Source organism: Symphodus melops, assembly GCF_947650265.1.
Source record: "Symphodus melops genome assembly, chromosome: 8".
Lineage (NCBI taxonomy): Eukaryota > Metazoa > Chordata > Actinopteri > Labriformes > Labridae > Symphodus > Symphodus melops.
In genome coordinates, this window is record NC_136698.1 from 4,330,690 (window position 1) to 4,348,285 (window position 17,596).

Below are 17,596 nucleotides of genomic sequence, written 5' to 3' on the forward strand. Positions count from 1 at the left end.
TATGCCTTACAAATTACTTCTGCAGTGCAGAAGGTTAGGAAATCTATTTTGGTGTGTTTGTGAAATTGCACCTTAGACATGTTTATGTTCCTTAAACCAGTGTTTTTCAACCAGTGTGCCACGACACACTAGTGTGCCGTGAGATATTGTCAGGTGTGCCGTGGGAAATGATCATATTTCACCTAATTGGTCAAAAAAAATGACCTGCCCAAGGAATTCACGTGCGCAATTGTTATTGTTGTTTACATCCCACCGTCAGCTGATGCCGAGTCTGCGAGTGATGCTATTTACGCTACAGCTTCACAGCTTCAAACTAAGCATCCAAATGCTTTTGTAGCCATTACTGGGGACTTTAATCATGTAAAAATGGACAAAACACGACCCACCTTTGATCAATATATTAACTGCCCAACTCAAGAAAATAAAACACTGGACCTTCTGTATGATAACATCAAGGAAGCTTACAGTACAACTGCGGTTGTACTGTACCACTGGGGTACACTTCCTCCCTGGAGGTGAACTGCTCCAGCTCCCACCTGACTGGCCAGGTAAAGAGACAGCTGGAGAAACTGAACACTAGCAAGGCTCCAGGCCCGGACGGTGTCAGCCCAAGAGTTGTGAAGACCTGCGCCAGCCAGCTGTCGCAGATTCTGCAACACCTCTTCAACCTGAGCCTGAGTCAGGAGTGGATACCGGTGCTGTGGAAGACTTCTTGCTTGGTCCCGGTCCCAAAAAAGACGAGGCCACCTGACCTCAAAGACTATCGGCCAGTTGCTCTCACATCTCAAGTGATGGAGGTGCTGGAGAGGCTTGGCTTGACCCACCTCAGGCCACGGGTGAAACCGTCTCTTGACCCTCTACAGTTTGCCTACCAGCCACACTTGGTAGTTGACGACGCCATCACCTACCTGCTGCAGTGTGTTCACTCACATCTGGAGGGAATCGGCTGCACTGTAAGAATCACCTTCTTTGATTTCTCCAATGCATTCAAAACCATCCAGCCACAACTGCTGGAGGAGAAGCTGCAGATGGATTACTGACTACCTGACAGACAGACCACAGTTTGTCCGACTGGGCAGTGTGCAGTCTGGAATGGTGGACATTAGTACAGGAGCTACACAGGGGACTGTGCTGTCTCCTTTCCTCTTCATGTTGTACACCTCTGACTTTCAGTACAACTCCAGGTCATGCCATTTGCAGAAGTTTTCTGATGATTCTGCAGTGGTGGGGTGTATAAGTGATGGGAAAGAGGAGGAGTACAGGGCGCTGGTGGATTACTTTGTGGAGTAGACTGCGACACACGACGTGGACAAGACCAGAGAGATGGTGATCGACTTCAGAAGGTTGAAGACAGAGCCATCACCGCTTTGTATCCGAAGAGAGGATGTGACTGTGGTTGAGGAGTACAAGTACCAGGGCGTCAACATGGACAACAGGCTGAACTGGAAGGCCAACACTCAGGCTGTGTGCAAGAAGGGGATGAGCAGACTCTACTTTCTGGGGAAGATAAGATCCTTTAACGTGTGCAGCAAGGTGTTGGAGATCTTCTATCAGTCTGTTGTAGCCAGAGCACTTTTCTCTGCTGTAGTCTGTTGGGGGAGCAGTGCTGGAGCTGGTGGCATTAAGAGACCGGACAAGCTCATTAAGAAGGCCTGCTCTGTGACAGGCTGCAAGCTGGACTCTTTTGAAGTGGTTGAAGAGAGGAGGAATCTGAACAAGCTGATATCCATTATGGATCATCTTGATCACCCTCTGCACCACCTACTGGACAGTCAGCGGAGCAGTTTCTCTAACAGACTGTTCCAACTCCGCTGCCACAAGGACAGATACAGGAAATCTTTCCTACCGAAGGCCATAGAGAGAACTGTCATCATGATCATCTCTGTCTCTTCTTTCTGCTCATGTAATGTTTAGTATTCCTGCACTCAAGTTCACTTTATCGGTCTGTAAAGTTTAGTATCCCAGCACTTTAGTTCATCGGTCTGTCTACTCATCATATCATTATAGGCTATAGTTTCTGCTGCTACACTCATGAACTTTAATATTGGGATCCATCAAGTTCACTTCAAATGTCTTGTCTATTCATCATTATAGTCAACAGTTTCACACTTTATTATATGTATCACTGATTCTTGCTATGTAATAATAATAATAATAATAATAATACATTTTATTTAATGGCGCCTTTCAAGCCACCCAAGGTCGCCTTACAGTGGATAAAAACAATACATTAGGTTAAAACCAAACATAAAAACAAACAAAAGACAGGTGTAGTGTGGAGTGAACAGTTACAGTGAGTATGCTAGTTTAAACAGGTGGGTTTTGAGTTTGGATTTAAAGGTGGAGATGGACTCTGACTGTCGTATGTGGGGGGGGAGGGAGTTCCAAAGTCTGGGTGCAGAGCAGCTGAAGGCTCGGGCACCCATGGTACTGAGGCGTGGTGTGGGGATGACTAGCAGTCCAGCAGAGGTTGAGCGGAGGGTGCGTGAGGGGCTGTAGTGATGGAGGAGGTCGCAGAGGTAAGTGGGGGCTAGGTGGTGAAGGGCTTTGTAAGTGAGGAGGAGGTTTTTGTAGTTGATGCGAAATTGTACAAGGAGCCAGTGAAGTTGAATGAGAATGGGGGTGATGTGATCAGATGTATGTCAATACTGCTTTCAACTGTCATCACTGTTTTTTGCACATGTTCACCAAAGTGTGCTTTGTGCTCCCATCATTCAGTCCATACTTGACCTAATTTCATGCATTATTTTTACAATTTTATTTTTTTAAACCGGGCACCGGCAATTATCAAGTGTAAAATACATATAAATATATAAAAATAATAGTTGAAGATTCAAATCTTTCAGCTTCATAAGAAATATTGTTTTCATATCCCAATAACCCAAAGTAAAGAAAGTCTTCTGATACGGAGATTGTTGCGAAGCTGCAAGTGCTGCATGTCGATACACATTTACTCCCCCTACTGGCTGTATAACAGTACTACACAACAGTATGTTCTAATACTGGCTGCTCTCCCTCAGATCAAATATAACGTATGTTTCGCTCTTCTGCTCGTTTCCAATCATGTATGCAACTGCTACAAAATGCACAATGAATGTCAGGCTGGCTGTGATACATTCCAATTACCATGTAGCAAGTGTAATGTGATAACGTGATTATCAGGCTCACGGTTGATTGGTCGGGTGGTGTAGTTACATGTGTAATTTGAAAGGTTGTGTGTCATTTAACCTTTGATGTTACCGATGATGTTTGTGGGGAAAACATGAAGTAGAACACTGGCTCAAGCTACAAACGGAGATGTGTCTTTTTGAATACCCATCTGAAAATGTACTTATAAACAGTCAAATGTAACAAACCAGAGAAATACTTCTAAATAAATGAAAATAAAGATATACAACTTGAGTGGTCCTTTAAACTTGACTGATATTAAATGTCACATTTGTGTATCATGTGGGAGAGAGGGAACTGCATAAAGAGAGAGACGTAAAGACAAACAGAGAAACAACAACAATAATAAATCAAATCAGTTCATAGCTATAATGGTAGAAGTAGGTGTACAGTAGTATGAGCATTAACAACAGTATCAGACCGCCCATCCAAACTGAAGTATTATCATTAATGGTTGATTATGTTGTGATGGTTCGATCAGGTCTTTTCAGATTTTTAGCTTTAAAGGACTATTTATACTCAAAATGTTGCTCTGTAACATCACACTCAGGGTTGCTTCTTAGGTAAATAAAACATAGCACTAGTTTTAAAAGAAAACCAAACATTACCATTTCATAAAACAATGCATAATTTACCACTGAAGTTATATATTTTCTCATAATACTGTATGTATATACAGTATTATGCTTATATAATATATATATATATGCTTATATCAAGCTGGCTGTATTGGTGAGGACCACAAACCTCCACCATATGTCCAAGCGTGAGGGTCCTGCCCTCACACAGTCTCTGAAGTAGGGACAGCCCTGCATTACACTGAAGATGAGTCCTGTACTCCTCAGGCGGTCCCAAAAGAAGTCCACAGTCAACTGATTTATTTCCAGCTAAAATGATTTCAAACTTAAGCAACAGGCTTACATTTTTCAGATAATAACAGCTGAACCTTGCCCACCATTTTTCTAATCCTTCACAGTTAAAACAGGCCGCCTCAGACACCTTGATTTACTCATTAAAAACCTGATAGAGTCATGAAAACGCTGTGTGGGAAAGCAATCCTCAATCTTGAGACTCCTTAGCATTTTGGTAACTTTTAAAAAACGTCTTTACTTTATTGAAAGAGTAACTACTCTGCATTGCCACAGGCACAGGTTTTTCAGAGTCACTCTTCCAGTCACCCTGCAGGTCCTCCTGTGTGCTCTGCAGGTGTGTTCTGGATGCTCTCCTCTGACTGAGAGGAGGAACACTGAGGATCCTTCCCTAATACTTTGTTCACACAGTGTTAACTTTACTCTCTGTACTTTTTCTTTTTCCAGACTTTTTTAAAGAGATCCTCCTCATCCATTCTCTCTTCTTCCAACACACACTCTGCCACTCTGGTTGCAGTCTGTCCAGTCTGCTCTCTGATCAGGCAGCACATCCTGGTGACTCTGCTCTAAGCCTCATTTCCACACAGCAGTCCGGTACGGATCGGTACAGTTTGGTACGGTTTGGTTCGATTAAGCCAGATCCCGTTTGCGTTTCCACAATCACCCGTGCCATATTTGGTAGGCGGCGTGTAAGCCGGATGCCGATAGCCGCGACGTAATAGCATCACATGACAGCAGCTAACCGCTAACAGCTAACCGCTAACTAATAAATTCAACAAAGGAGAAAAACGCTACATAAACAAAACCAACGCTGGAATATATCCAGCAGTTCATCCACTTTGTCACTGACATGTGACTCTTTATTATAAAAACTCAATCAAGCTTTGTTTCAGAGAAGGCTGTGTGCCGCGAGGAGAAATACAGACGTAAAAAAATCAGCTGTGTATTACAGTCAATGGTGTTTAAACACGGCTTTCCGACGTAACGCGGGAAGTGACGATTCTTTGAACCAATCAACACACTGCAGTGTTTAGCTCCACCTTTTTGGGTCAGCTCCACCTTTTTGGCACCCCAAAGGGAGGGGCCTAAAAAGTGGGATGGTACGGATCGGTTATTTGGGAATCTTTCCCGGGATTAGTCTATGAAAACGCCGCAAAATGCGCACCGTACCAAGACGAACCGAGCCGGACCGCTCTGTGGAAACGGGGGCTCTAGATTATCTGTATTAACCATGACGCCATCAGACTCACATTCAACACTGTCAATCATGTTGTCACGTTCTTGTGTGTGTGTCTGTGTATCGTTCTGTGTTTGGTGGCTGATTCTATGTTCCCGTGTGCTGCGGGTGTGCTGCACCTGACAGGTGTCTCGCTGGTCCGCAGGTGCAGCAGCCCCGCGGTCACCCACTCTGTTTGGGCACAAGAGGACCAGGAGTCCCTCTGCTCCACAACCCAAAAATTTAAATGTATCAGAAGACACATGAACAACACAAAATCATCAATACGGAACCTAAACACTAAATTCAGCTCGTTTTTGAGGATCGTGAACACCTGTCTCCTGAAAGACACAATGTGTTTCAGGTCTGGTGATTTGCAGCCCAGAGGAATCATTTTAATCTGTGACACTAACTGATCATTTCGGGACCAGCTCCTTCACCAACAGTTCAGTTTTTTTCTTTTTTATAAATGGGGGTACATTAGAAATAATAACTTTCTTTGCTGGTTTAACTAGGGACATCTCCTGAGTGAGTGTTTCCTTCACCACCACTCCACTCTCCACCAGCTGATTCACCAGTTTCTCACAGCTCTAAAAAATGACTTTACGCTGTCATACCCCACAGCAGCACCCACAGCCAGGCTGTACTCCCCCACCGACTGTAAAGTTCTTGTTCCACTGTTGACAGAGGCTGTTCATTTGATTTTTTATCATTATTATTATTATTATTATCATTATTATTATTATTGTTGTTGTTGTTGTTGTTGTTATGTTATTGGAAGGGGGGCCCCCGAAATAAAATCCTGCTTAGGGCCCCCACTTGGCCAGGGGCGGCCCTGGTTATCTATGTGTTATCTATCTACAGCCCTGATCCCTGTCACTCCCGGATGCGATAAACCTAACAGTAGTTTAGTGATTCAGCGGTGGAGATCGGACTCTACAAGCCTTCCATCATCACGTTAATTGAATCAGACTAAAAGCATATTAGCTCTGTTTATTTAAATTAAACAGGAGGAAAGTGGTCCAGAACACGGGTGAGTTTTCGACAGGGGGCGAAGGAGGCTGAAAGATGACTTTAGAGGAAGAGGAGAGAGGTATGTCTGTGAAGCAACAGTTCAAGTCACTCTTCCCTCGGTGGATGACTGTCCTGTGTTTTTGGAGTCTGCTGACCACTGCCTTCTGGTTCTCACTTTACGAGTAAGTGTGAAAATGGCATTTATACGTGCACACTCAATGGTAGATATGATATCTGCTGAAACACAACGCAAAATGTTTGTTTTTTTCCATTTCTGTGCATGCGTTACTCTGCTCCATACTGCTAAAAAAAAATCGGGTTCATTTATATGCGTAGGATTTCTAATTCGGCACCTCTTGTGTCTGTGCTGGTTGTTCATTCACGGTGCATGAAGAAGACTCATGAGTTTAAATTGCTACAGAATCGTATCAAATCTTTCACATGATAAATACTGAATTATTATCATTTCTGTATGTTTTGAACCAAGAATTTTTTAATGGGAACTTTTTATAAAAGGTTATTAATTGCGAGGTTAATAACATGTATATTGTTAAAATACATTTTATTGTAAAAATGTTACAATACATTTTGTTGTATTTTGTTAAAATACATTTTATTAACCAAGGGAGCACTCTGTTGTTAGAGAGACACGCTTCTCACACACAGGCCTGAGTCACACATCTGTTGACATGCATTAATGGAGAAATGTCTGAGTGCTGTGGCAGCCCCCACAAAAACAAACTATAAAGTTATCATGTTGACCCTTTTGGATGTACATTCAGTGGCGTTTCAATGTGTGAAAAATTGGTGGGGCACAACCACTTTATGATAAGATAAACAAGGACATTGACATTACTCTCTGGACTGATGCCCTTTTTTAATTTTACACATGTCAAGGGGTCATTTATGGTTTAAAAAAATACTATACAGAGTCCCTTGTCAAATCTTACATACATACACAAACAACACACTCTCTCACACACACATACACACCCTTTCTCTGACACAAACACTCATCAGTTGTCTCTTCAGTCTGTACAGCGATAAAGGATGTCTCGCCCATTTGTTTGACTATCTCCTCCCTGTACACTTAATACATGCAGTCTACAGTTTGTTTGAATGATGTTGGATGTCCCTTTGAATATGGGCTGAGCTGCCTCTGAAGCCTCCAATCGCCCTCACTCATTGTCTCAAACAAACAACGGAAAATGCCTGTCCGCCAACTCGTCATGGCCCTGCAATGCAGTTTTTGCATTTTCCACAAAGTTTAATACATGTGATTATCCGAATGAGCATATACCTGTTCTCCTTCACCTGTCGTTATGCTGCTCAATGGATCGCCTGTAACGCCTGTCAGCGCTGTCAATTTGAGCGGCCACATTTACTGTTCCCAGTAATCCCAGTTTCAGCACACAGTCCAGGTGACTCCTGCTGCTCTCATGTTTTAAGATCCTTTCAGAAAGATGTTTCAAGCCTTTGAACTCCATCCTTGACGAATAGCAAACACGGAAAACAGAAGAGCGCCTTCTTCTCTGTATAAAGTATTTAAACTTTATTTTTAGTTAAAAATGAAATAAAATAGAAATAATCCGATGCAAATGACGAACATGCTTATTATAGCTAATACCTTATGACATAATATGTAACATAACTTGGTTTGTTTGCACAGTTCTTTCTGACGCTAATAGGTGCAGCTGTGCCCCACCTGCCCCTAATGACCAGTCGCCACTGTGTACTTTAGGGGTGGATTTGTCATGTTTTGTTTTCCCTGTATGTTCAAAGTTCAAGGTTCTTTATTTGTCAAATTGGCTCCATGTTAAACATACAGCACAGATGAAATTGCAATCCCCCCAACCCCCAGTGCAAACCTGCAGTGCATAAAAAGAGCACTAAAAAAACTAGCAATACTATAAAACAAATAACTTAACTAAAGACATTTGGACAACAAATAACGAACGACAGACAATCGACAGACAAGGGCACTTGTGAGTATTTCACTATGAGGTAGTATGTGGATAAATTAAAGTATTAACAATATAAACAGAGTGCAGATTAAGTTACAAAGTTAAAAAGTGAGGTAGTGTGCAAATAGTGCAAATAGCATAAACAATAAATGGCTGTGCAGAGTTTTTAGGGTGCGTGAATTAGTGGAGCACGCGGGGGGTGGAGGTGGAGGGGGGTGATGCCAGATCCTGTAGGGGCAGACTGTGGCAGGATGCAGGGGGGGGGAAGGAGGGCAGAGGGGGGGAAGGAGGGCAGAGAACTGAGGGCAGAGGGGGGAAGGGGGGCAGGAGGCGGAGGGGGGATGGAGGCAGGGGGGGAAAAGGGGACGAGTGGACGAGTGGGGGGGAGTGAGTTGAGTCTCCTGACTGCCTGGTGGAATAAACTGTTCTTGAGCCTGCTCGTTCGAGCGCGGAGACTCTGCAGTCTCCTCCCAGATGGCAGCAGGCTGAAGAGGCTGTAAGACGGGTGGGTGGGGTCACCTGCAATCCTGGTGGCTTTGCGGGTGAGACGTGAGTTGTAGATGTCCAGAAGGGGGGGAAGAGAGACACCAATGATGTTGTTTACTCCCTCTGTGTTTTCCCTTCACCCCTTAATTGCTCATTGGTTTCAGGTTGGCTCACAGGTGTGTTCACTTCAATCAGCTCATTAATAAAGCCGGCTCCTTTTATGCTGCCGGCGCCAGATTATTGTTCTTCCCTCAGTGGTTTGTGCTCTCCGTGTCTTTACCAGTTATCTCGTGGCTCTGTGATTGCTCGGGTTTTCCCTGTCGTGTGTTTTGACCTCTCGTGTTTTTCTCCCTCTCGTTAGTTTCCCAGTTCTGCCCGTCCTGCAACCTCGTGTTCCCTCGTCGTCTCGTTTGTCTTCATCTGGCTCTACTACACGCATGCTTTTGGATCACCTTCGAGTCACATTATATTTCATGTTACACATTTAGAGTCACCGTATATTTCTTGTTACACATTAGAGTCACATTATATTACTTGTACACATTATTGTCGCCTTAGATTCATGCTACACATTAGTGTCACTTATATTTCATGTAGAACATTTATTCACCATTGTCACTCGTTGTTTAATAAATCATTGTTCGTTATTCTGTCTCTCAGTCGTGCGTTTGGTTCCAATTCAATTCTGAATCGTAACAGGATTTTCTCTGTGTTGGCTGTCATAGCTGTAAATGTGGGTAGTGGTTCATACAGAAACATAGTCTATATGCACGGTCCAGACTGTTGTGTTATGCCTCTGATTACATTATCTTGTCTTTGCTTCTGAATCAACACATCTTTCCTCCTTTTTATTCTTTTGTTTTTTTCCACAGTAATGTGGACAAGCAATTACCAGCCCCTCAGAGGAAAAGGGCTTCCAAGACCTTTGACCTCTGCAAAAACTGCACGTGAGTGCAAACACCATCACAGCTTCTCCTGAATGTTGCCTTTTTTATGTATGACTTCTATCAGATGAAGGCATGTCAGTGAAACTCAGGGCTTACTCACCTGGTTGTGTATTTATATCTTCGTGTGTGTTTGTTTTTTTACAGGAAAGTTATCGAAAAAGTATTGGAGGGTTACTCTCAAGACTGGCAGAAGCACGAGGACAATTATATTAAATTCAGGTAAAAAAAAGAAAACAAAAAGCTCTTCTGTCTGTCTTTAACTTTAAGGGGACAATATAACAGAAAAACAAAGCTCCAATTAAACATTATAGACTGATACAGGAATGAGTCCTCAAACCCGGAAGTGAGTTAGCATTTTAGCGCGATGAGTTCTAAACTCTAAAAGTCAATGGCTATTTAAAATGGGTTTCTTGTTAAGTGCCTGAAATTCTGTGATTAATACAAGCTTAAGAGATGTTGATGTTTTGTTAGATGAGATAAACTAAGCTAGCTAAGGTCCCCACTTGTGAATCTTAAAGTTTTCATGCGTACTTTAAACAGCGGCTGCTGACAAGTGGCTTTTTCAGCGCTCTTGCAAATATTCGCTGAAGCATAACGGTCGTGACATCAAAATCGACCGACCACTGTGTAGTTCGCTCGTAGCATAACGTTAGCTTTTTACTTGTCTCAACTGCATTAACACTTCAAATTTCATATAAATGGTTTTCATCCGCAAAGATGATCAGAAGCGTGTTTGCCACAGAGCTTATTTTCTCTAATGATCCACCGTCCAATGCAAAAATCCCATCGGCCACTCCTTGTTTGAACCCATGGTGAAGCTACTTCCGGGTAGGCCTAAAAAAATACATCATCACTATTCCAGTCTATAGTCAGCATGGTATGTTATACATCTCCATTAAACATTGAATGTCGGAACAAAATCCAAATCTGTGCAGGATCAAAATAGATCCCTCTTTACATGGAATAAAGAACAGCTGAAGAAGTGAGGAATGGAAGTGTAAATTAATGTGGAGTAAAGATGAGGAACTTGGTCTAAGTATAAGACACATTCACTGGCAAGGACTACGCCATGACCATAGACGTTTAAGATACAGTATTTAATGATAGATCCTATGAATGATGAGACAGATGAATAAATGCTAAGGTAATGAATATAATGGCGAATGCTGGTCTGGAAGGATAAACTGACTGCAGGGCAGAGGGAAACTCAGGGTGGGGAAACCGTCTCTAACGTAGATCTGCCTGAGCTGATCACTACCCCAGGCTGTACCTGCCATTAGACAAACGAGATAGAGGGATGAGGAAAGAGGCAGAATGGATGAGAAGAAGGGAAGGGAGGGTTGGTCATCTAAGAACTGAGACAAACGGTGTAGAGTAGGACGACGTAGTGTAAGTGGGCTTGTCAGGTGATTGGAGGTGTGGTTTGGGCGTGGTCCTGCTCCCAAACTTAAGTTGATATACATTAACTCCCTTTAAAATCATGTGAGTGTGGGTAAAACAAAGGACTGTGCCTAAAACATACAAGTGCTCTTAATGTTTTATTTTCTCTTACAAACATTTAAGGGAAGGTCAACACTTCAGTCTCTTGTGTACAGTTTGACAAAGTCCTTGTGGTTCCTCAGATCTCTGCTGAGAAGCAACTGCAGCGGTTTTGACAAAGCCATCATTACCCAGGCCAACAATCCAGTAGGATCCAGGCTTTTTTATGATGCGGAAAAGAAGAGGAGCCGCAAGGTGTCTCCTGAAGAATTCAGCACCTTTGCAAAGGTATTTTGTTTGGCACTCAGGAATATAACCAACACATCCACAATATACTGTATCTGCGACTCTCTTTCATTTTTGGCCACCCCTGGCTGACAGCATGTATTACGTAATTTTCACGACTTTGTCATCCACAAGTTTAAAGCTGCCAGTATATGTCACAATGAAGTAATATACTGCTGAATTTATCCATGAAACCTGAGATCCAGCACTAGTTTTGATCTACTGTATTATACAATTTCGTCATCCGACCTCCAGAGATGAAAGAGGAGGGGAACAGAAGAAGAAAATTAGTGACTTTTAATGTTAAATGGCTCAAGCTCATATTTGACCATATGAATACTTTGTACTCTAAGGATTGTCAGATTTACAAAAGACCATTTTAAAACAAACTTTTGGCTGGTGGAAAATCTGGTTGGTCGGTAACTTTAAAAATCTACTAGCCATGTTAGCTAGTGATCAAAAAAGTTCATTTAAGGACCAGCTCATACATTGAACTTGATGAATCTGCACCTGTTACCTGAACAAAGGTTGGAGGAATTGCCTTTCTTTATAACAATAACTTGTTAAACTATCTGTCTCTGGGATTTCACAGCCTTTGAATGCTTAGCTGTGATTGTCGTTACTCACAGTGTATCGTCCCCCTAAACTAAGAAAAGGTTTTATTGATGAATTTTCAAAACTTTTTTCAACAATTTCTATGGACTATGACTGCATACAAAACAACTATTAAATGTACTCGGAACATTACAACTCTCCCAGCATGTTATGGGTCCCACACATAAACACGGACACATCCTCAACCGGAGTCTATCTAAAGGCCAAAGCACAGCTATAACAGTTACTGATTAAATTCAAATAAAAAAACGTTGTCCCTGGGAGGCAATTCAAAGGCACACAGAGCAGTAAATGAACAACAGTGCATTTATACTAAAGTTAGATAAAGACAAAGTGTCGATAAAACGTAAAGTGTCAAAATGTAAATATAAAATGTAAAATACAAAATTACAAATTGTGGATGTTGCAATTTCAGATCACCTCTGCATATTTTTTTAATATGATCTGATCACCAAGACGCAACATAGTTAGAACATCAAATAAGCGTATTATTAATGACAATACCACTGGTGTTTATTCAGGAATATATGAACCATAATCTGCCCATCATGTCATCATGTGATCAGATAATGGACAATTGTAACTTGGCTTTAAGTCACATTATTGGCAGCATTTCTCCAGTAAAAACTAAAAACAAAATAACAAAAAATCAAAGACTCCGAGGAAAAGAAAGAAAGGAAAAGGTTAGGATGCTTTGAAAGATCGAAAGGCTGAACGTTAATGGTGAAAATGAAAGCTTCAGGAGCATTATGAAATCTATATAGAAATACACTGACATCTTTTATTGTCATAAATGACAATAAAAAACGTACTTGTTATCTATTCTCTGCAGTTTATAAGCTATTAAATCCTTCTAGGCCAGTTCCTGAGGAATTCCTCTCTTAAAAAAGAAATGTATTGAGTTTGCCAGTTGCTTCACAAAAAATCTCTACTATAAGAAATAGTACTTTAAAATTGATGTCCCGGGATCACTACCTTACCAAGCTCCTTGCATCAGCTCACGTGTCCAAGTGAGTATGTGCCATTTCTCACAGTCCGTCTACATTTCTGACCTTGAGGAGCTGATCAAACGAATACTCTTTGTTCAAACTGGGCTTGCTCCAGGTGTGTGCAACATGTTTTATGTCTGTATGCCTCTCTCTCTCTTTTGCCAAGGTCTTCTGTTATGCAATAAATCACAATTTATTGTATTTTAATTTTTGAACTATGCATTTTAGGTTGCAGTTTTACAAGTGGCCGGGGACCAGCTGGCAACTAGCCGGAAAGGATAAAGGTGCTCCTTATATTGTATAAGGGAACTGTCAACAAAATAATAAACTAATATACTAACTAAACTAAAATGATCTACCTGTCCTCTTGACCCTATTCCCACAAAAAATCCCAGTTTTCTATTCTCACTACTTTCACTATGGCACTTTAATAGATGTATTATTGATTTTTCTCTATATCAATACGGCTCACGTACGACTGTCATCACTGTTTTGTGCACGTCCATCTCCTTCAGCAAAGTATGTTTACATTCAGTTAAACATGACTTGCATGACTGCTTGCTGCAGATGTGATTCAGCGTTCTCTTGGGTTGGCTGCATATGACGGGTCCTTCACGAGGATTTCCCCAGCTGTGGCGTCCGTTGAGAAGAAATCTCTCCACCTGCGGGTCTAGGATGGGAACATTTTAAAACAGGAGTTCACTCAGTGTGTTCAATGCGGTCGTTCAAACCATTGACAATTAATTCTTTGCAGCGTGCTCTATCAGCGCTCAGTGTGCGTGTAGGCAAGTGCGAGTGTGTCTGTGATTGAAATGATCCCAACCCGAAACATTAATTAAGAACTCAAAGTACAAGAAACTTTAAGTTCTGTAAAAAGTGGTCTTAAAACATTGCTTTTCTGTGGTGCCTTTGGCTGCTAGTTTATCTTTGTCTGTTTTGTTGTATTATTTTAAATGAGTTTAAATTGTGTTTGTTTATCTTTGTCTTCAGTAAAGCACATTGGGATTACTTTTGTATGAAATGTGCTATACAAATAAAATTGAATTGAATTGTTGTGTAGTAATACACAGCCATTGATTACAATTTCAGGAGCATCCTTTCTCAAATAAGACATGGGACACGTGTGCCGTTGTCGGGAACGGAGGCATCCTGAGTGACAGCAACTGTGGAGAGAGCATTGATTCAGCGCAGTTTGTAATGAGGTGTCGACTCGCAGTATCAAAAATAATTTCTGCTGAAATTCCATAAAAAAGATCTGACTCTTTTTTTCTTGCTCCTTCAGGTGCAACCTTCCTCCATTGGGAAATTATGATAAGCATGTTGGTGTCAAGACGGACCTTGTGACAGCGAACCCAAGCATCTTCATTTACAAGTGAGCGCGAGGATGGATCTCACTTGACTGTCCTTACAGACTTCTTTTGTCTTCTTGCTTTATATCTGCTGTTTTGTCTCCAGGTATGGGTCTCTGATAAACCGTCGTCGTCCGTTTGTGGAAAGTATGCGTGTTTATAGAAACTCCCTGCTTCTCCTTTCCACCTTCGGCACTGGCACATACATTGAAGTAGGTCTGCGGGCCGCCTACACTGTTGAGGAATTTGGAATCCCCATGAAGCCAGTCTACATTCACCCTCAGTACTTCCAACGTCTGGCTGCTTTCTGGTACAAAAGAGGCTTGCGGCGATCAGCGGTGCTGAGCACCGGGCTAATTATGGCTAGCATGGCTTTGGAGGTGTGTGAAAATGTGCATCTGTATGGGTTCTGGCCCTTCAGTAATCACCCCTTTGAATTCTACGACCTAGCGAACCACTACTATGATAACAGAAAATTTACATCTGTACATGCCATGCCCAAGGAGTTTGAGCTCTTGTTGCAGTTGCATCGTCAGGGCGTGCTCAAGCTTCATCTGGGAGATTGTCAACAAGGTAAAAAGTAGACCCATGGCGTACTGACCGAACAGAAGCAAAGTGCCTTCTTTGTATCATCAGGGTAAAGCAAATCAATCGTTTAATCTATCATGTTCCTAAATGAATCAGCTGAAATATGGGAGGAGGGTTTTTGATTTAAAGGGGAATTTCTATGTGAGGCTCAGGGCTACAGTGTAGATATGTTGACCTGTTAATGATGGTGAAGTGAACTATTTAAGGTTAAAAGGTTACTATTGCTCTTTTTGGACTGTAAGATTAGAACAAGTCATGTAACCAACCACCAAAGCTTTCCATTTTAGTGAATAACACAAGGTGAGAGCCAATATTGAAGTGAACTGAGGCATAAATATTTATCACAAAAATATATTTAGGTTGTTTCAGTGTCTGGATGTGAATGTCTTTTTTTTTCCAATTGTTAAAAATCTTTCCCCCAGATCTCTCAGCTTGCATGATTTCGAGTCCTTGAGTCTGTAAGTGCTTAAAACCTGTGAAGATTTGTACTTAGACTGCAGTATTTCTACTTACACAGAGCAGTGGCCAGTTTTATCATGTCAGGAATTTTAAGATGAAGACCTTTAAAAAGCAATCTTCTGTATGCATTAATACACTCCTCGTTCTGTCTCAGCAGACTGTAGAGATCATCTGACAACTTTTTTCAGGTTCACATCGTTTATTTATCAGCACACAGCTTCCAGGCAAACACAAAATATGATTGGGGATGATGGTATATGAACGGTACAGCTCCAGCCCCGTAATTGAAATCTTCAATGTGATCAAATCATTTAGTTACAAAATAAAAATACTATATTATAGTATATTTATATTTGAACTACAATTACAAAGTTAACTCAAAAGTTTGTATAATTTGGTTTTGTAACAAAAACTGCCATGAATCTATTTTTAAGTATTTAATATAAAAAAAAACAACACTTCCATGCGAAAGCTTAACAGCCCTGATAAAATTAACAAACTACAGCGTTTCCCCATCCAGAACATAGGAAACGTACCCATTATACAAACACAAAATATGAACAGCACAGCCCCTATACATTAAAAAAGAAATACAATTAACACACAATATTTAAATTAGCCATTGGAATGTACATGCAAGTGCACAAGACTGTACAGCACACATAGCAAGTAAACTTTACTAAACAGAACAATATTAACCACAAATTACAAGAGCAACAGGCACAAAATGTGACAAGACTACTTATGTCACTGTATATACATTTTGACCTGGTATTTACAACATGTCACTGAGCTTATTTCAGTAAGGGTGAAGTCAGGTAAAATGGTTCAGATAAGGTTGGAGCATCATAGCCCTTAGAAAATGTACAGCCAATCATGATGTGTGATGATCTTGCACTGTTGCTACAACACTGGTATACATGTCACAACAGTTTTGCTTGGTCGATCAGCGCTCATTTGGGTGGGGCAGCCAGAGTGTTAGAGGAAGTATGTTGGCGAAATGTTATGGTGAATGTGTGTGACATAGAAAATGACATTAATTCATGACATTTTTACATGCTCTTTCAAATAAAATAAAATCTGATTAAAATAGAAACTTTGATTTTGGTGGAGAAAAAAGGATCATTTTAGGCAAGCTACTGGCCCATTTTACTTCACTAGCGAACCAAAATGGGCCACGGCAAAACAGATCCAAAGGTCTAGATGTTTATCCGTAGAAAATCTCAAACTTTTTTCAAATTTTGCAGACAGTATGGCAGGACAGGCAGAAAAGGGGAAAGAAGATAGGTGAAGGGAAAAGACAGGGAACGGAAGGAAGATGTCAGTTAAACCAGTGGAGAAAGGACAGAAGGTGGGATGTCACAGAGATCGTTGACAAAGTGGGTTGGAGTTTGACACTTTTTTGACTGGAACATGCAGAAACACACACACTATATTGTCCAACTTTTGTGCATGAAATGGCTGGAAAGTGTGGCACACATGCACACTATCGTCTTGAAACTCACATTCATACACAAGTTCTTTTCAATGGATTTTTCAATAAAATATCGGTTCAACTTGTTCTATGAAATGGTTTTATTTTATTTATTTACTATAATCAAAAGTAATTGAATTAAATCTTGCTGTGTTCTCGCTTTATAATGACCCATTTTACCTGAACATTGTGTTGTCGCTCAAGAGGGACCCTGCTGTTAGTCTAACTCTCGTAATTCAAAACAATTACACCTTTTCCCTTTTTTTTGAACAAATAATTACTAAAGAGAATCATGCACATGTATTAAAATATAATTAGATATCATGCTTAGCTTATTTGATGGTCTTATATATCTTTTACCATAAGGTGTCCCATTTTAGCTGACTTCCCCCTGGACACTGCTTAAGATCGTCAGTCAGCCAAGGAGACCAATTAACAATCCCAGATTATATAATTACCACCATCACCACACGAGGGCGCGGTTTTTCATGTTCTTTTCTTCATGCAGCTTCCTTGTTTTCAGCTGCCCTGTATACAGTTTCTCACTACAATGTGAGTGTATTGGACAGTACTCACAGTTCCATTTCTGTGTAAGAGGGACCAGGCTCTGCTGGTTGTGGTTTAGTACTCCACTAAAGAAATTAATTGATTTAATCCAAATACCACTCAGAAGGATCGAGATGTGGGTGACAGT

General features: G+C 41.1%; 1 protein-coding gene across 1 annotated transcript; it reads left to right on the forward strand.

Annotated features, from left to right (window-relative positions):
• Positions 1-1,323: 1,323 nt before the first annotated feature.
• LOC306828551 (alpha-N-acetylneuraminide alpha-2,8-sialyltransferase-like) lies at positions 1,324-15,391 on the forward strand (the record flags this gene model as incomplete). The annotated part of the gene is made up of 8 exons (XM_079351071.1): positions 1,324-1,903; positions 9,079-9,109; positions 9,590-9,664; positions 9,809-9,883; positions 11,287-11,431; positions 14,122-14,234; positions 14,315-14,404; positions 14,488-15,391. 8 exons carry the CDS (start codon positions 1,324-1,326, stop codon positions 14,963-14,965), a joined length of 1,587 nt encoding a protein of 528 aa, XP_079207197.1. The 3' UTR covers positions 14,966-15,391.
• Positions 15,392-17,596: the final 2,205 nt, after the last annotated feature.